The following is a 21,124-nucleotide window of genomic DNA, read 5'->3' on the forward strand; positions in this document are numbered from 1 at the left end:
GGGTGCAAGGGGGGGGGGTGTGGGTGCAAGGGGGGGGGGGGGGGGGGTGCAAGGGGGGGGGGGTTGGAAAGAGCGGAAAATGACATTGTGGGAGAAATGGGCAGAGGAAAGAACGAGGATAGTATTTAAAATTGGATGTTGGGTTATAAGCTCTGCTGGAAGTTCTGCAGACAGCAGATGGCACGATTGCTCCAGAATAAAAGTTTCACAAAGCAAACCAGAGAACTAAGTTTGAAACAATCATCCTTTCTTTGGCATTTTGCAGAGTGACGCTGCAAATTAAAAAAATAAAGCTAGTTGAAGGCAGTGAGTGGCGGGGCTGCGTTGGGTTGTTCGAGCCCTTGGACGCGGTATTGTTGCTACCACTCAACTCGGGGAAGTTCAGGCAGCGTTGACGGCGACCATGGATGGAGCTGCCCGCTCGGCTGCCGCTCCCCACTCCGCGCCGAGGCCCGGCTCAGCCTCTGGGATGTCCCCGGGCGCAACCGCGATGCCTCAGTGAAATACTCCACAGAGAGAGGGGAAAAAAAGTTTTAGTCGAGGAGAGGTTTGTAGCTGAAGACAGTCACCTGCGGCGGCCTGTCAGACATGCTGTGTAAGTAGTAGTATATATCACAATCATCACCTCAAAGCTCGCCACCTTTGCTCTGCTTTACTTCCACCTACTTCAGCAGTGTTTCAGGAACTCGAGGGAAATGTGGCCTTGGCTTAATTGTTTCAAGAACTTTGGGTAGAGTTTGCCTGATTCACTGTTTGAGGGCATGCTGCGCAAAATCTTATTTGCATTTAAAAAAGGAAAAGCCTTGCTACGCGTGCCAACGTGACTTTTTGTTGTGTGTTTTATTTAATATGCGTTTGATGGCTTCGCTCTCTCTCTCTCTCCCACTACTTACTTTTTATGACAAGGCCTAGTCGAGAACGGGACCTCGGCCCCGAGTGAGAGTGTCGGCGGCAGGAAGGCGAGGCAAGGCCGGCGATCTGACTGTGGCCTTGTTGTACGGAGTTGAGTTGAACAGCGAAGGGTGCATCTTCCTGCTCTGGTGCTGGCTTTTAATGTCAGGAAGAAAATGTACATGTTTGATCTATGTTGTTGGTTCTGACTTTCCAACAATAGAAACTCAGTAGCCATTAACTCCGTTAAACTGGAAAAGGAAGTTAAAAGATTAAATTTGAAGCATTGTGCAGTGTCTCAGCACACATGTGTTCTGGTACAGTATTCAAATGGTCTGTAAACTGGCAGAAACTTTAATGTTTACACGAATTTAGGACACCAGGGAATAATTGTTTAGCTATAATATTTCTCTTGTGGTTCAATGTCAACTGATTAGTGTGCCAACATTTATTTATTTTTCGCTTACTTAAAAAGCAGTTGAGTAGGCATACGGCTAGATTATCCTTTATCTGTGTCTGTATCTGTGTTTATACAGCTCACTGACATTTGTGTTCAGTAAGTACACTTAACCACAACACCACATCCCTAGACGTCAGTCTGTGTGACCCTGTAAAACTGGCAATGTTACATTAATCAACTCCAGATCTGTATGGATATCAAATTGTACAACAGCTGGATCAATGAAGGGTGTAACTTGGCACTCCAACAAACTTGGACATGTTAAATCCTCCAACCAACTCCGACATGTCAAATTAACTAATCTGAGGGAGGGAAAGGCTTTGGTGTTCTTGTGTTTTTAGGAAGGACAAGATTAATCAGATCAATTTTCCTCCAATTGCAAACCAAAACAATTTGCTTTGTTTTCACTGGCGCCTAGTTAAAAGTATGGCTAAAAATTAGATGACAGGTTGGCCTCTAATATCTGTAGAGGGAATGGATAGGCGATGTTTTGGGTCAGGGCAGAGACACAAGGAATTACAGATGTCAGAGACATGAACAAAAAAAACATTGGTTCTGGAGGGATTGAGTGGGTCAGGTAGCAGCTGGGGAGGGAATAGACAGGTGACATTTTGGGTCAAGAATCTGAGGAACTGTCCTGACCTTTGCTTATCCACTCCCTCCACAGATGCTGTCTAATCCGTTGAGTTCCTCCAGCACATTGGTTTGGCTCCATTTTGCTGCTTTCTCTCTAGACTTGGAGAGCAAAGAAGTTGAAGAGTTGTAGTCACCCAAATGTACTACTCAAGAAGTTATCACAAAAAGCTGGAGTAACTCAGCGGGTCAGGCTGCATCTCAGGAGAGAAGGAATGGGTGATGTTTTGGGTCAAGACCCTTCTTCAGACTGATGTCGGGAGGGGGCAGGACAAAGAAAGGATGTAGAAACATAGAAAATAGAAACATAGAAAATAGGTGCAGGAGTAGGCCATTCGGCCCTTCGAGCCTGCACCGCCATTCAATATGATCATGGCTGATCATCCAGTTCAGTAACATGTACCTGCCTTCTCTCCATACCCCCTGATCCCTTTAGCCACAAGGGCCACATCTAACTCCCTCTTAAACTTCATCCTCAACATTGATGGTCTCCCAATATCCACCTCCCCTCACATCCGGAATCTTGGAATCATCTTTGATCAAACCCTCTCCTTCGACAAACACGTCAAACACATCACAAAGACAGCCTTCTTCCACCTCAAAAACATTGCCCGTCTCCGTCCATCCCTCTCCTCCACAGCTGCAGAAACCCTCATCCACGCCTTCGTCACCTCCCGTCTGGACTACTGCAACAGCCTCCTCTATGGCGCACCCTCAAAAATCATCAGTAAACTTCAATACATTCAAAACTCCGCTGCCCGTCTACTCACCCACACCCCGATCCGTGACCATATCACCCCCGTCCTTTACAAACTCCACTGGCTCCCCATCCCCCAGAGAATCCAGTACAAAATCCTCCTCATAACCTACAAAGCCCTCCATAACCTGGCCCCATCCTACCTGACCGACCTCCTCCACAGGCACACTCCCACCTGCACCCTCCGCTCTGCTGCTGCCAATCTACTATCCCCCCACATCCGGACCAAACTCAGATCCTGGGGGGACAGGGCTTTCTCCATCGCTGCTCCCACCCTATGGAACTCACTACCCCAAACCGTTAGAGACTCCTCCACACTCACCACATTCAAAACATCGCTGAAGTCTCACCTGTTCAGTACTGCCTTCAACCACTGAAGGTCACCTCACCTTCTGTCTCCTTTCTCTGTTCGTTTACTTATTTACTTATTTATCTATTTATTCATTTCCCTATGTTCTCTAAATCTCTGTAAAGCGTCTTTGAGTATATGAAAAGCGCTATATAAATAAAATGCATTATTATTATTATTATTATTAAATATAGCCAATGAACTGGCCTCAACTACCTTCTGTGGCAGAGAATGTAGTTGGAGACAGGAGGTCGGTGGGAGAACTGGGAAGGGGGAGGGGAAAGAGAGGGACAGAGGAGCTATCTAAAGTTAGAGAAATGAATGTTCATAAGCTGCCCAGGCAAAATATGAGGTGCTGTTCCTGCATTTTGGGCTGGGCCTCACTTATTTCGCTTGGGCAGCTTACACCTCAGCAGTATGAACGTTGATTTCTCTAACTTTAGATAACTCCTCTGTCCCTCTCTTTCCCTTCCCCCTTCCCAGTTCTCCCACTGTCTTCCTGTCTCCAACTACATCCTTTCTTTGTCCCGCCCCCTTCCCTGACATCAGTCTGAAGAAGGGTCTCGATCCGAAACGTCACCCATTCCTTCTCTCCTGAGATGCTGCCTGACCCGCTGAGTTACTCCAGCTTTTTGTGATACCTTCGATTTGTACCAGCATCTACAGTTATTTTCCTACCTCAAGAAGTTATGATGAGAGACATTGATTTTGTCTATGGTTTTCACATGGGATTTGGATGCTTCCGGGGAATAAAGGGTGGTAAAATTAGAAGAGGATAGTATTGGTTAAAATTGTTTTTATTTAATGTTCGTAATTGGAATGAAGAAGGGGAGAAAAGCAAATTGCTTTGAAGTGTGGTGCCGGATAACAAATTTATGAATCTCTGCATTTCTGTATCCCTTTTTAAAGTTAGCATTGAACCTGTTTCTATTAAGAATCTGCTGATGAGTGTGTGGAAGGGGCTTCGGCCATAAATAGGCTCTGCCCTAGATCATTTGACAGGATGGCTTGTTTCTGTGCTGTAGAGGATAACACCATCAAACTGTGCGCCTTAGGTAAAAATAAAAGTAATTTTGCGATTCCGTGCCCTCTTGTTACTGATCCACTGTCAGGGGAAATTGCTTTTTGGCAGAAGTTGGGACAATCCAAGCTTCTCATTTTTTCTCTTTCACCGTGGAATTGGAATCTCTCATTGCTGGAAGCATTGTGATTTTCTTTTGCACCCTTGCCAAAGACCTGACATGTTTCCTAATGAATTAGACCGAGGTTTGACGCAAGATTCTTGCTTGGTAATTCAACAAAATCAACCAAATTCAAACCTTGCTCTTGGTTTAATTTTTGAAATGAAGCTAAATTATCTGCTTATTTTCCCTTTTAACTGGGTGGATTCTAGTTATTTGTATGATTTTTTTTTTTAAAACACTCTAGTAAGAGCATATATTGGAAAAAAAAAAGTTGCATGTTCAAATTTAAACTGAGAGCTCTCCAGCAGCCCCTCCACACCAGCTTTTCATGAAATTTTCTTGGACAGGAGAGATGATTATTGCGCATTCCTGTTCTATCGTCATAAGACAAGTATTTGTCACCAACTCTCACTTGCCACTAATATAAAATTTAAATTAAATACTTTTCTACATTGGAACAGTATAGCCCCAAAACAGGTCCTTTGGCCCACAATCTCTGTGCCGAACATGATGCTGGAACCAACTCTTATCTGTTTGCACATAATCCATATCCCTCCATTCCCTGCATATCCATGTGCCTATCCATAATTCTCTTAAATGCCACTATCGTATCTGCCACAACCATCACTCCACAGCACATTCCAGGCATTCATCACCCTGTGTTTTTAAAAATACACTTTCTCTGCACATCTCCTTTACGTTATGACCCTCTCATCTTAAAGCTATGCCCTCTAGTATTTGATTTTTCCATCCTGGGTTCTTTGAAGTTGAGTTATTGCATGAAGGTATCCCAATCAAAATTGTGAGGTTTTGGGCAGCAATATTATCACATAGGTTGGACTGTGGGTAGTGGAGAGGAGGGACAGAGCAAGCTGTGCTCTAAAATGTTTGGAAAAGATCTTAATATTTAGACGGGTTGTACCACCAAGCTTTGCTACTTGTCAGTAAAACCAGATAATGCTGGAAATACTAATTGGATTGTGTCTACCTTGGATATGGGGAAAAGTTTCCTGCAGTCTACCCTCTCTTTACCCCTCATGATTTCATATACCTCAATCATGTTCCCCTTAACCTCCTGTGCACCAGGGAGAAAAGCCCTAGCTTCTCTAGTCTCTCCTCAAACCGGAAATGCCCCATGTCAAGCAACATCCTGTTGAAGTGTCTCCGCACCCTCTCCAGCGCTATCACATCCTTACTATACCATAGTGACCAGACTGCGTACAGTGTTTCTTCATATAAGGTTTAATAAAGTTCAAGCATAATCTCTCTCTTTCTGCATTGATACCCCAAGCAATGAGGGTGGTATCCTGCCTGCCTTCCTAACCTTGTTGTATATCTGCAATGCTGCTTTCTAGTTTGTCCGAGCCTTATTAGTGCTCTCGAAATGTATCGCCTCACATTTATTTGGATTAAATTCCCCCTCTATATTTCACCCCATTTTACATAAACATCAATATCCCTCTGTAGCCTAAGTTATCTTCCACATCATCAACAGCTCTGCCAATCTATGTCATTCCTAAACTTACTCAACTTGCCTCCTACATCCACAACAACAAGTGCCGCAGTACTGATCCTTGCACTAGTCACCAGTATCCAATTGCAAATACAACCGTCTACCATTACTCTCTGTCTCTTATGGTCCAGCTAATTTCTGATCCAGTTTGCCAACTTGCCCCAGATCCCATGGGCCTTAACCTATTTTACTAGTCTCTCATTATGTATTGAAATGCATGTAAATCGCATTTACACCCTACTCTCATCAATATATGTTGTTATTTCTTCAAAGGATTAAAAAAAACTGAAGAGAGCAAAAATGGAATTACTGTGACAATGTTGATGACCTTTCATTACAACAGGTCGGTTTAACACGGGCTGAAAAGGCTAAATTGCATGGTGACTCTTGAGGCCTCTAATGAGCCTAGTTGAAGGATGAGATGCTATTAAATTGTACATTGTTGGAACAGTGTAGGTGGCCAAAGGCAGAGGTCGTTGTGAGTGTCGGATGGAGAATTAAAGTGACAGGCAACTCGGAGCCCAGAATTACCCTTGGAGACTTGATGGTAGTTTTGCTAAAACAGTCAGTCAATCTGAGTTTGGTTTCTTCTGGTTTCCAGACAAGATCAAGGGTGGGAATATAAGATGGGCGGCAGTTTTGTTTTGAGAAATCATCACAGGTGTGAGAAGGGATAGTATGTTGGAAGACTCATGAAATGTGGCTTTATGGTTTGACGCTGATAAAAAGAAAAGCACAGAATATTTGTAAGGGCAATGAATTCCTAAATTGCATTCACTTCTTTTTAGCTTGTTTGTAAACAAGTCACACACGAGGGAATGGTATGATTCTGGAATTAAGACAGGGAGATATAATATCCACTGATATTCCATATTAATTATGATGTGGTTACATTTAATAGAATTATAGATGATAAAGATTTACTAGAAGTTCTGAGTTTGTGTGAACATCAATGTGATTGGAATGAGAATTGAGCTAGAAGAAGTAACTGAAAACAACTGCAGTACTTAACTATTCTCATACCAATGGGAAACACTTGAAGATAAACTATTCTCATACCAATGGTAAGAAGGAAGTTTGGGGTAAATATTTTCCCGCAGGGATAAAGGATGTGGCTACAAAATGTACTGCAAATGAATGGCAATTCCTCTGTCTATACTAGAATTCGGAGGCAAAATGCTGCCACATTGCCTTCGCTCTTGAATGCAGCCGTTCAGTTCATGGTGGGACAAAGCTTATAATGAGATCTGGGGCCAGCAGTCTGGGCAAAACTGCACTGAGCCTGTATGTCTTTGCACTACCCGATGATAACTTCGATAATTTTGCTTACTGGCTTTGATTTGTTCTTTCAGTGGAGAGGGCAACAGTGGCAACTTTTCATAATTCCAGTCTAATGCCAGTGTAGTCACTGTTGGAGCAGTTGGAATGCAAGTTTAGCTAACTACTAAGGAGCATAAGTGTTTAGTTGGTGGGTTGGTATGTTGTCCCACAGTCTTTGCTGAATCCAGTGCTACTAGCCATCTCTTGAACGCAGGTGGAATTAATCAAATGAGCTGAAGACTTTGAAGACTGGGTTTAATAATACTGGGGATAATGGGAGGAGGCCAAGATGAATGGCTTTGTACTGTTTATTGGAGGAGCCCTTTGAGCTGCTGTCAGCTCCTCACATATACCCCTGGCTGTCATCGCACCATTGGCACGAGAATAATTGTAGCATCATTTCCCACACCAACCTTTCAAAAAGCTTTTGAAACAAAAACATTGAAGTCAAGGGGAAATTTGTCCCAATGAATTGATGAACATGCTCTTCTACTTGAACTTAATGGTGCTATGTTCAAACCCAGACTACGTGTCTTGTCCTTTGTTTCACTGAATTTTCGAGAGGAAACATGAAGGTTGTTAGTGATTATGTGCTGTTTACATGTAGCGTTGGCTTGAACACATCCTTGAACATAGAGTGTGTGGGGGTGGCAAGCCTAAATGTGTCTCCTCTTGCCTGCCTCGATCTGACTCATAATGGCCAGGATGTGTGACTTAAAAAAAAACCTACAACAGCTATTTTCATGCAGAGTTAGCTCAGTGCACATTTCTGCATGGTAAGAATGTAACAAGGTATCAGCAGGAAGTGGTGAGCTTCTATGTTGGAATGCTATGTTGGAAAAATACTACTTAGACCTCCTATTAAAATAATATTTTGCACAGAACAACTCCTTGAGTAGTTTCACAAGTCATGGCAAAGGAAAATTAAATGACTTCAGATGCTGGAAATCTGAAATGCTGGAACCACTGAATGGGTCAGGCAACAGCTGTCAAAAGAGAAAGTAAATGTTTAAGACATAAGAGGCTGTAGATGCTGGATTCTTGAGCAAACCAGAAAGTGGTGGAGGAACTCCAGAGAGGGAATAGAGTCAGAAGAAGGATCCGGACCTGAAAGATTGCGTGTCCATTCCTTCCCCAAATGCTGCCTGACCTGCTGAGTTCCTTCAGCACTAACGGATTTGCAGTAAACATTTGAGGTTGAAAACCATTTTGCCAGAACAATCTTTGATCTGACACATTAAATTAATTTCTCTATTCACAGATGTGTCTGACTTTCTGTGTGCTTCTAACATTTTAGAGTTATAGAGTGATACAGTGTGGAAACAGGCCCCTCTGCCCAACTTGCCCACACCGACCAACATGTCCCAGCTACGCTAGTCCCACCTGCCTGCGTTTGGTCCATGTTCCTCTAAACGTCCTATCCATGTACCTGTCTAACTGTTTCTTAAACTTTGGGATAGTCCCAGCCTCAACTACCTCCTCTGGCTGCTTGTTCCATACACCCGCCACCTTTGTGTGAAAAAGTTACCCCTTAGATTCCTATTAAATCTTCTCCCCTTCACCTTGAACCTATGTCCTCTGGTCTTCGATTTCCCTACTCTGGGCAAGAAATTCTGTGCATCTACCTGATTTATTCCTCTCATGATTTTATACACCACACCCTCCTATGCTCCAAGGGATAGCGACCCAGCCTACTCAACCTCTCCCTATAGCTCAGGCTGTCTAGTCCTGGCAACATCCTCGTAAATCTTCTCTGAACACTTTCAAGCTTGACGATATCTTTCCTATAATATGGTGCCCGGAACTGAACACAATACTCTAAATACGGTCTCACCAACATGTAGGTCCTGCCACTGTGTAGGTCCTGCCCTTGTTAGACGTCCCAAAATGCAACACCTCACATTTCTAATTCAGATTTCCAGTACTTGCATTTTGGGTTTGTCAATGTGCATTAAAGTTGGAGATGGGTTTGGCAATTAAATGCTCCGATTGATTCTAAAAGTTAGAGTTGGAGCATCTGAAGAAGACACCACTAATATTGTGAAGGGTAGAGCACAAATGTAATCAGATCCTCAAAAACTGGCTGCTTTAATATTTTATAACAATCTTTATGTGTCCTCAAACACTTTGGTACCAAACAAGTATGTTTTCATTTACATATTTTAAACAGTTTTATATCAGTTAAAATGTGGGAAATTTGTGCGCGATAAGCCCAAACAAATAACAATGAGAACAATAGCCAGTTTGAGCAATATTCATTGAGGACATAATTGTTGATGGGTTTTGATTTAATATTTGATCTGAAAACCAGTGGTCTGAATGCAGCATTCACTGTGCTGCACTGGCACATGGTGACGTTTGGATGTCATGGGAATATATGTGGGAATGGAATCTTGTGGAATGTGAGAGAGATGTACCCTCAGGTTATGAGGAGGTAGACTAGGTGTTTAGCAGCAGCAAAGTTGAAATTACACTAAACCTTGTTGCAGAGGAGAGTTGAAGGTAGCCTTAATAAACTGATGAGTGTGAAATAGAAAGCAAGTAAACAATAGAGAGTGATTGGGGAAAGGGAATTTGGAAACTACATCAGTGACACCATTTAGAAATTAATTCATGGTCATTGAAGCACTTTGGGTTATCTTAAAAAGTTGTAAAAAGCACTTTAATAAAAATGGAAGTGCAATTATCTTTGCTTGAGACTAACTGCTGCATCAACTATGCATACAAGATGTGCTCTGGGATGACTAATTGAAAGGTTGCAACTTTGGTCTCCTGCATGGGATGAGTGCGAATGTCACCAGTGGCTTTGAAGATCTTTGGGGAAGTCCCTAAAACCAAGTTTGTAGCTCCTATTACTTTTTGAATTGGGAGACAAGCAATAAGCGGATGGTTTGGTATTTTTACTTTGATGTGTTGAGTTGACTAGATTGTGGGTGTTTCCACTTGAAATCTTTTAACTTGGGTTGTGGGGAATGAGAGAAAGGAACTTGAACCTGTCATAAACCTGGCACCCAATGCCATGAACATTGGTAAGTCTGAAGAAGGGTCTCGACCCGAAACGTCACCCATTCCTTCTCTCCTAGATGCTGCCTGACCTGCTGAGTTACTCCAGCATTTTGTGATACCTTCGATATGAACGTTGGTAATGTAATTACTGACTTAATCATGGTGGAAAAAAATCACCAGCGATACCGAACAGATAAGCAATTTTACTAAAAGCTGATTGAGGGATAAATATTTATGCAAACTGCACAGGTTTGAAATAGTGCGCTGCAAAATTCAGTGACCGCCTAAGAATGTGAATTTAATGTGAGGATGGCATCTCTGACAGTGCAGGTTTCCCTCAGTACTGCGTACACTGAATTGTTAACCTCGATTCCTTTCTGAACCTGGCACAGATCCATTAAGGCAAAAAATCTGAGTGGAAAAGTTCTGCTCATCAGTTCTCTGCTATTCCTCCAAAATGTGTCCCTCTCCTCATAAATGGAATCCATAAATGGCTGCTTGTAATAACATTGCTTTCTTGGCAGAATGCAGACTATTAGATATGCCATTAAATCCACTCGGGGCACTGTTGTAACTAACTGGGATTTATATTTTTGTGCATAATTTTGTTTTGTGTTGCTAATCGCCCGTCATTGCTTTTTGTGGGAAGAAATCTCAGTAGGAGATTTAGCTGTACTTCCAGCGCCTTAAATGTTTGGTGTCATTTATAGTAACATTCTTAAGAAAATGAGATGGCTTAGTATCATGCCACTGTGACAGTTATTTGTTATTTGTCCGCATGGAACTGCCATCAGCTTGATAAACACAGCTGCTGCATTGGGTATTTCAATCATTCACTGCACAGAATTTATTATAGTCATAGTCATACAGCACGGAAACAGACCCTTGGTCCAATTTATCAACAGTGACCAAGATGCCTCATTTATGTTCTATTTGCCTGCATTTGGCCCATATCCCTCTAAGCCTTTCTTATCCATGTACCTGTCTAAGTGGCTTTACTATGTTGTTATTGTACCTGCCTTAACTACCTCCTCTGGCAGTTCCATGTACCTATCGCCCTCTGAGTGAAAAAAGGTTGCTCCTCAGGTCCATATTAAATCTTTCCTATCTCACTTTAAACTTATGTACTCTTGTTCTTGATTTCCCTGCCTTGGGTAAACGACTCTGTGTATCCGCCCTATCAGTACCCCTCGTGATTTTATTTCTCAGATCACCCCTTAACCTTCTGTGCTCCAAGGAATAAAGTCCTAACTTGCTCAATCTCTCCCCATAGGTCAGGCCTTCGAGTTCTGGCAACATACTCGTAAATCTTCTCTGCACTCTTTCTAGCTTAACAATATCCTTTCCCTAGCATAATGACCAAAACTGGGCGCCATACTCCAAATACAGCCTCACCAACGTGTTGTACAACTGTAACCTAACATACCAACCTCTAGCTCCACAATACCCCGACTGATGAAGGCCAATGTACCATAAGTTGTCTTTACTACCCTATCTACCAGTGACACCACTTTCATGGAACTATGCACATGTGCTCCCTTTGCCCTGCAGCATTCCTCAGCCCCTACCATCAATGTGAAAGTTCCTGCCCTGGTTTGAAACCTCACACTTATTTGCACAGAATTCCATTAGCCATCCTTCTCTCCATTGCCGAGCTGATCAAGATCCTGCTGTAATTTTTGATAACCATTTTCACAGTCTATGATGCTACCTACTTTAGGTATAAACCAGTGTCATATGAACTGGTGTCATATAAACCAGTTCTGTTTCCTGTGCAGCACGTGTTAATGGGATCCTGATGAATGGATCGGCCTTTGATGCAGGGACTGCAAGCTGGGAAAGTGGATGGTCTACTCGCAGTCGGTAAGCTTTGACTTCTTGTTCATCCTCTGTTGGGAATAGACTATGATGGAAGCTGAGAGGAGAAGATAATAATAATAATAATAATAATAATAATAATAATAATATTCACAAAATATATTATTTCTAAGGTAGACACAAAATGCTGGAGTAACTCAGCGGGCCAGGCAGCATCTCAGGAGAGAAGGAATGGGTGACGTTTCGGGTCGAGACCTTTCTTCAGACTGAAGAAGGTCTGAAGAAGGGTCTCATTCCTTCTCTCCTGAGATGCTGCCTGACCCGCTGAGTTACTCCAGCATTTTGTGTCTACCTTCGATTTAAACCAACATCTGCAGTTTTTTTCTGACAGATATTATTTCTACCTCTGTCATATCCTGAAGGCATTCCCTGTTTAATTTCTTCTGAGGAAGTGCTTTTTTTTAACCTGGTTTTGACTTGGTCAGCTATGGTAGTCTGCAAAGTGCAGCATGATAACTAGAAGCAGCAGATTCAGTTGTTTCAACAGAACATATACTTGAAGGGAAAAATATTTGGCAAAGGGAGCCTAATTGAATCTCACTTTCAAAGAGCTTGTCAGAATGATGGGCGGAATAACCTTATTCCGTGTTGTATTTTTGATCCTGCAATATGCATATCACTTTTCAAAGACAATTTGACAGCACTTTACATGTTACAGTAAAAATGTCTTGGCATCAAATCATGATCACGTTATGTGCTCTTTCTGGGAAGTAATTAAGTATTTGATTTATTCACAAAATGCTGGAGTAACTCAGCAGGTCGGGCAGCATCTCGGGAGAGAAGGAATGGGTGACGTTTCGGGTCGAGACCCTTCTTCAGACTGATGTCAGGGGGGTGGGACAAAGGAAGGATATAGGTGGAGACAGGAAGATAGAGGGAGATCTGGGAAGGAGGAGGGGAAGGGAGGGACAGAGGAGCTATCTAAAGTTGGAGAAGTCGACGTTCATACCACTGGGCTAAGTATTTGAGTTTGGGATGTTTGCAGGTGATAATTAGAAAGATTTGCATTTAAGTAGCATCAGTCAATGCGATGGGTTATTCTAACAACTGATGATTAAAATGCGATTGCTATGGTAATTTAAGGAATCTGGAAATCCGGTGTAGGAAGTGTTTCTTGTGTTTCTCCTGATGTTATTTGATGTGGGTGCTGCACCAATGCAGGAGACGTTTGGGCCCACTTGGTCTAGTATATCTTAATTATGAATACCTGTTTTGATTGTGTGACCTTCCACTTGCTTTGACTCGCATTTAAATCCAAAGATGCACATATTGCATCGAAAGATTCATTTGCCTGCAATTTCGGGCCTGGGACAGAGCAGATGCTGTTAGATTTCTATCTGTGTATTAATTTTTTTTTTTTCTAACCTAATTGCTTCTCTTTAGTTGCTGTTTGATTATTGAAACAGATTTTCAACAATGATAGAATTAGTAGCAACATTTAAGAGGCATCTGGACAGGTATGTGAATGAGCAAGCAGAGGCATTAATGCGGGCAAATGCAATTAGCATAGATAGACATGGCGGCAGACATAGAAGTTGTGGACTGAAGGGGATATTTTTATGGTGTACAACTTTGTCCCAGCACGAGAGAAGTTGTCTCTCAGCATCTATACCAGGTAGTTAATGGTATTTTAATTTGAAATTCAAGGCAGAAGTCTGCATGAGTATCTCCATGTTGGAGTGTGGCTTAATCCCACCTCCATCCTTTACTTTAGACCTTGGAGATATAGTGCGGAAACAGGCCCTTCGGCCCACCGAGTCCGTGCCAACTAGCGATCACCCCAAACACGAACACTCTCCTGTACACTACGGACAATTTTACCATTTTTAACAAAGCCTATTAACCTACAAACTTGTACGTCTTTAGTGTGTGGGAGAAAACTGGAGCACCCGGAGAAAATCCATGCGGTTACAGAGAGAACCTACAAACTCTGTACAGACAGCACGCGTAGTCAGGATTGAACCCGGGTCTCTGGCGCTGTAAGGCAGCAACTCTACTGCTGCACTACTGTAAGGCCCTGTTCCTTACAATCTCACAGTACATTTTTTTCTCTCCAACTACACAGTGCTGAATTCATTGAATTAAGTAGGTTAAAGTGCAGAAATGAACTATCATCGCATCCAGTCAAATATTGTGTCTGTTTCAGTCTGCTTTCCAAACAATGCATCCTTCTGAAGACATGAAATTGATAAGAGTGTGAATAATAAGGAATGTTGTAGACGGATACAGATCAATTGGAAATTTTGGTGATGACAATGAAGTGTGAGGTGATGCATTTTGGGAGGTTGAATGCAAGAGGAACGTCTACAGTGAATGGCAGGCTACTTTGGAGCGTTGATGCACGGAAGGATCCTGGACTGCATCTCCATAGCTTCCTCAATGTGGCAACACTAGTGGATAGAGTGGCAAAGATTGTTGCATTGGTGGACATTGAGTACACAAGTTGGGGAAGTTGTGTTTCAGTCATAAAACTTTGTTTAGACCACATTTGGAGTATTGTGTGCAGCTCTGGTCACTTCATTATAGGAAGCCTTCGGACATGGTGCAGAAGGGGTTCATAAGTTCATGTCATCAGAGCAGAAGTATGCCATTTGGCCTCATGGCTCATGAGCCATTTGGTTCATCAGGATGTTGCCTGGATTGGAATTAATTTGCAATAACAAGAAAGTAGACATATTTGGATTGTTTTCAAAGAAGTTTTGGAGGCTGAGTGGCAACCAAAGATAATAGAGCAGAGCAAGATAGACCACTCGACCCTAAAAACCGTAGTATGTCATGGCGCCATTTTAGTAGGCAGAAAGTTGCAGAAACATTCAAAAAGAAAAATAACAAAAACCTGTGAATTGATAGATGAGATATATTCTGCATTATATGGTATCATCACATGTACTGTTCCCCCAAAACACTGATTACACTACGAGAGGCATAGCGAACGGCGGGTTTTGCCTACTAAAATGGCGGAAGTTTTGCTCCTTTGCGTACTACACTTCAGTATAGGCGATATCAATGGAGTAGTTCATCTTGCTCCTCCAGTATCTTTGGTGGCAACCGAATAGAAGTATATAAATCACAAGTGGTGTAGATAGGGCAGATAGTCTTTTCCAAGGATGGAAAAGTCAGATACCAGAGGACAGAGCTTTATGATTAAATGGGGTGGGTTTAATGGAGATTTGTGAGGCAATTTTTTTTAACATTGTGGTAGATGCCTGCAAGAATACTGCCAGGGGATGTGATAGAACCAAATTTGATGGTAATGTTAGAGAGGTATCAATAGGCAGGCAATAGTGAGATATTGACCACATGCAAGCAGATAGGATTCATTTTGATTGGCATCATGGTTGGCACAGATGGGTTAAAGGGGCTCCACAGCTGTATATTCTATTTTATGTTCTGTTCTTTTCTCAAATGCACAGGATGGTTAGGAGGCCAGTGTGCCTGCCACGTTCTTTTTCTGTTCACTAATTCTTGATCCTTCCACCAATTTGAACAGGTTCTCTCTTGGTAATTAGTCTAGAGCGTTAGTGATTTGAAATGCACTGCCTTCTTGTAATATCCTTAGCCCTATCCACATAACTGATGTTCCTCTTTGGAATAGTTTTAGTAAATCTCTTGTTCCCTCTGTATCGCCTGTTTATCCTTCCTGAAGTGTGCACTCAGAACTGGGCACAGTCCTTCAATTCTAGCTGATCAACTGTTTTATAAATGTTATCATGATTGTTCTTACCTCCTCCTCCTCCCCACCAATATATATTTGTCTAACCTATCTATGCTATTCATCTTGGCTATTATTTGTTAGATTATTAAACAAGTTCCACATTATTGGAATGAGAACTTTTACTCCATTTCATACCTGCCAAATGGTGTCAGAGGTTATGGGGAGAAGGCAGGAGAATGGGGTTAGGAGGGAGAGATAGATCAGCCATGATTGAATGGTGGAGTAGATTTGATGGGCAGAATGGCCCAATTCTGCTCCTAATATGCATGATTTTACGATTAGCCAGGAAAATAAACTCCAACGTGGTCCTGGTGTGGAGTAATTGTGTTTTCAGTTGGACACTTGCAGATGTGTTGCCCCTGGCCATGTTCGGCTTGTTGCTGCTTTTGTTTATGCACAATGGACATGTTGAACAATTGAGACTGATAACTAGCTAATTAATGATTTGTGCCTGGGAACCAGAGCAGTCGACTTTCAAAAGGCTGTCTGAGTGGAATGATCGAACACTCATTGATGTTTGAAACCAAAAGTCAGGAGGTTGGACTTTTGCATGAATGGTCAGTATTTCCTTGCACTGACCTTCGCTTTGGTCATAATGATGCCAGAAACAGCGGGGTGTGGCTTCTCCTCTTTCTTCACTGTGTCTCATCCTCTGTACACGACCACACAGCCCAAATGCATAAGCAGATGGAGAGCTAACAGCTGGGAGGAGTTGCCAGAGCTGGCTCGGCTGATTTATTCCTGTCACTGCTACATTTGTGTGGTAAAAGGTAGGCAAGTCGATGACTTCATGGCTTTGTTTCCTAGCAATGAGAATCGGAGAATAACAACAAGGACAATCTCATCCAGGTAAGATTGTGCATCTGACATCTATTCTCATCTGGATACATCAATGTTGCTTTCTCATGTGTTCTATTTGTTCATGTGTCTTTTGCTTTATAAATCTGTTTAATTACAACTTGCAAATGTTGTAAAGATCTGGAATAAACATTATGGTCTGTATTTAAATGACATTAACTTATTCTGTTTTCTTGAACAATCTTTTTTTAACACACACCAGTTGAATCCAAACATTTATTTTATTAGTAATTAATGGTCGTGACATATTCACATCTCAATTAATTTCAAGCATGTTTTCTAACAGACCTCATCTTTACTCTGTGCAGTTTGAGTCTGTATGCAAATCTATCAGACACGTATGTGTTCAAGCCGTTTTTAAGTCCCATTTTTCACCTTGCAGTCTTTTTTTTAAAGCTTAATAAGAAATATTAGTATTCATCACCACACCTCTGGCTCTAGTGTGCAGTCTTGCTCCTTCCATGTGAGTAATCTTTTGAAATATTGCATCTCACTGCTGTGTAGTTTAAACAATGCAATGCGATTGACATTAATGCTTGTTGGATATAATTGCATTGATGCTTGGGACAAAACACAAGGGAGTAATACAGACCAAAGCTTTAATAAACATACAGCATGTCGCCAGCAGTATTGATTCTTCTTGTAATTGATATCTTCCTGTGTTTGTGTTATTGGTCAAATGTCCTGCACCTGCATACAAGCATATAAAATTGAATGGTGGAAAATTATTATCAAGCAGGACTTTTCTTAATCTCCCTTCTTTTCTTCCAAGTACCAATGAAACATTCAGAGTACAGATGCAGCAAAGGGAAAGTAAAAGTACTCAATAATATGACACAAAGAAATTTGATTTCTGTGGTGTTTATATTTTAGCATTGCTTTGAATTTTTTGTAAAGCAATGCAAGAGAGTCCACAAACAATGAGACCAAAAGATCGGCAGTAAAGTCAAATGCTGAATTGCATGATTTAAGTTGCTTTGCCTAATTCTTATCTGGAGTATAACTTGTGCATTAATGTCATTTGTCATCTACCTCACATGGTTTCTCAAACTGATAAAAAAGCACATTTTCACCAGTAAGCCATGCTTTAATGGTTGTGATGAAAGATTTTTGGAATCAGTGTGAAACCATTGCTCCAGCCCTCGCAGAATATTTTTAGGTTTGTGGATTTTTTTAAAGGCTTAGAATTGGTGTTTGGTTTGGAGAGGAGACCTTGGATAGATACCAGCATCCGCTGTCTCTTGAACAAAAAAAAGAAAGTGCTGGAGGAACTTACAAGCAAGCAGCATCTGTGGAGGCAAAGACGCTTTGGGACGATACCCTGCATCTAGATTGAGAGTGCAAAGGGGAGATAGTTAATATAACAAGGAGAGAGGGAAGGGCAACATTTTATATGCAATTTTGATAGGATTGTACATATTTAGACTTATCCATCTCATTCCTGTAATATCCGCTGACTGTCCCCACAAAATCCCTGTTATTGGTTCAATTCAGTTTAGTAGTTCTCTGTTGAGTGATTGTAGCAATTCTTGTATATCAATGCATCCAAAATAGTAAAAGTCAACTATTCATGTAACGCATTCAATGGAGTAAAATGTCCCAAGATATTTGATAAGTGGTTGTCAAACAAAAACACCCCTGTTTTCCTTCCTAATTCCTTGCTTGTTAACTTTGATTAATAATGTATAAGAACACCCAAGTCTCTCTGAACATTAATGTGTTTCAAATCTCTTACAACATAAAGACAAAATGCCTCATCCAATTTGTATGAAAATAGAATGATGATGCCACAGTTTTCCACGCCCTGTTCTATGTGCTGCAATGTTGCAATCTTGAGATGATTGCATTAATTCCCTTATCTGTTTCAGTGGGCGTTATAATCTGGGATTGACCATACACACAATTTGTACTGTAACCATTCTCAACTTGTCACATTTACCCAGTGAAGGTATTCTGCTGTGCTGGGGAGTATCTACTCTAGTTTTGGGCCAAACTTTGAGGGAGCCCCATAAATTGAAACCCCAAGTACTGCTCCACCTCCTTCTCCTCATTGGCAGACACGTGTGTACTCCAATTAGAAATTGGGTTCCAAATGGGCCACTAGTCTGATGCCAGTTCTGCACGAGTAGTGCTAAGTGTCAAGTTGTAAAGAACTACAATGCTATAAAATTGATGCAACATGTGCAGTCACAAACCAACCACGTGGCGGCACAGACTGTAGGTTAGTGTGCCACAGACTGTAGGTGTTTTGGTGTTAGTTGTGATTGTATGTGTTATTGCATTTTTATTGATTAATCTTATTGGTCTTATTGTTCAACTGCGGGTAATGTTTCATTTTACTACACATTTATGTGTATGTAACAAATAAACGACTATTGACTATTGACATTGATATTGACTAGTGTAGTTGCAATGCTTTGGTGAACCAGCACTTTCTCACCGACAGGTGGATGACTGAAGCTGGTGCAATTGAGGCTGAATGCTCAAGTCTAAACAAGACAAAAATACAAAAAGACAAAAATACTTTTTGTCTTTGATATCTAATGGAAAACATCCCAACCATGATAGTTGAACAGAGAGTTTGAAGTATAGCGTGTATAAATTGTGGATGGGCATGTGGAAATGTTCAATTGTGAATAATCTTTAAAATAGATGTTATGGTTACCTGGTGAGAATGCACCAGGCCACCATGTACCATTGATCTTTGCTGCCAGATTCTGATTCTGTGCAGAATCCCAAATAGCTCATAGCTGACAGGCTCCACAGAATCCTTGCTACAGAATCCCTGTTAGTTCCATTCAGTCGTTCTCTGATATGGTTGCAGCAACTTGCACATTAATGGATCATGATATTGATGGTCAACTACTTATGTAGTACAATTAATGGAGTAAAATGTCCTAAGATACTGGACAAGAGTGGTTGTCAAACAAAATAACCAAATAATCTGCTTTGGGTGGAGGTTAAGAAATGAATATTTGTGGAGGTAAGGGAAAGCTCTACAATTTATCTTTGAAAATCCTTATGGGATTTTAAAATATCCATTTAAGATGTATTTATAAGCTCATTTTGATATTTTTCTTAAAGAGAGAATGATGATGGCACCCGTTCAGAAGATTTATTGATTCAAATCAAGTGATAGCCACAATTGACTGGGGAAGGACATAATCATTTTGATTAAGTAGGCCTTGTGAAATAGAATTGTCCGTACAGCTCATTTCTGTTTAGCATTTTTATATAGCATTTAGAATTAGGCTGTCTTTCTGCAGCAGTTGTTAAACTAGTAAGTAAATATGTATGTACACCCTTATTAATGAATACGTTGAAAGCTAGTTTCGGATGCGATGATAGGTTATCAGAACAAATCCAGTGTAATTTAATTCTTTGTGCATTTGAGTAAACAAAGCTGAGGTTTTGTTGAAAGTGAATCAACAGCTCCTCCGATTACATTGTGCAAATGCAAAGAATTAACCTTGCTTTTGTTGTGCAGCAATCACGGTATTTTTCCCTGGTCTGTGTTCAGAGCAAGGTTACCATAGTGATGAGATCAGAAGCTGCTGGACCTTTATGGTGTCGGAGTTGGGCATTCACAACAAAAGCAAACAATCCCCAATGATGAATACTCTCATCAGAGAGCTTTAACGGATGAATTTCATTAATCGTAGAAAATTTTCGAGAAAATGGAAAACGCTGGAAATAATCAACCAATAATCATGCCAAACAGCATCTGGAGAGAGCAAAATACAGTTAGTGGGCTGGATGGTACAACTGCTGTAACAGTGTATACTTGCTGCCATTACAGCTCAGAAGATGAACAGGTCAGCAATTTCCTTTGCAATCACCGAGTCATCTACCTGATCCTACGCCACATTGCTGGGACTGGAATCTCCTCACCTCATTAGCAGGCAGCTTCTCGCTCAATTAATGAGGATCCACATCTAGAACATAATGCATCAGAATCACAGGTACAGGTCTCCATCTAGTACTATAGGATCAGTGTTGCATAATGTGGGGGGAGCCCAGTTCCAAAGTACAGCATGAAGGAATTTTGCAAAGTACTTTAAACTAATTGAAATAGAGATTTAGGGCAAGATGGCTTTCTACATATAAATGCGAGCACATATTCAACAATGGGATTATTATTTTTTAGAATTCAGACTATTTCAAATCTTAATTGTCGAAAGAATTCAAATCAAGTGGGCAATTGTAATAACCGTCATTAACAGTATAAGAAATGGGAGTTAGACCTTGTGTCTCTTTTGAGTTTGTTCTACCATTCAACAACATCATTGACTGAACTTCTTCCTCTTCACCAATTTCCTGTCCTATCTCCGCATCCCATGATTCATCAAATCATCAAACTGTTTTAATCTCCGTTTTAAATGACATCACGGACTGAGCAGGGGAAACATTTCCAAGAATCTACCACCCTTTGAGTAGTCATAGAGTCGCAGTTTTGACAGAAATGAGCCCTTCAGGCCTAACTGTCCACGCCAGCCAAGTTCAATGGTTCAATATTGTCGCATGAACTGAGGTACAGGGACATTTGATTTGCCTCCTGAG

The 21,124-nt window shown here is 41.3% G+C and overlaps 1 protein-coding gene across 7 annotated transcripts in view; it reads left to right on the forward strand.

Annotated features, from left to right (window-relative positions):
- Positions 1-210: 210 nt before the first annotated feature.
- gpsm1b (G protein signaling modulator 1b) overlaps positions 211-21,124 on the forward strand; it is a 149,316-nt gene continuing 128,402 nt past the window's right edge. The window contains exons 1-2 of one of the 7 annotated variants that reach the window (XM_078426477.1): positions 457-595; positions 11,892-11,976. In XM_078426477.1, the coding sequence (XP_078282603.1) occupies positions 589-595; positions 11,892-11,976 (92 nt within the window). In that variant the 5' untranslated portion in view covers positions 457-588. Of the gene's footprint in view, positions 596-6,117; positions 6,131-11,891; positions 11,977-16,191; positions 16,264-16,406; positions 16,556-19,428; positions 19,548-20,347; positions 20,527-21,124 lie in introns of those variants that run through there. The other 6 variants (XM_078426475.1, XM_078426487.1, XM_078426486.1 and 3 more) reach the window with 6 other exon arrangements.

Source organism: Rhinoraja longicauda, chromosome 31, assembly GCF_053455715.1.
Source record: "Rhinoraja longicauda isolate Sanriku21f chromosome 31, sRhiLon1.1, whole genome shotgun sequence".
Lineage (NCBI taxonomy): Eukaryota > Metazoa > Chordata > Chondrichthyes > Rajiformes > Arhynchobatidae > Rhinoraja > Rhinoraja longicauda.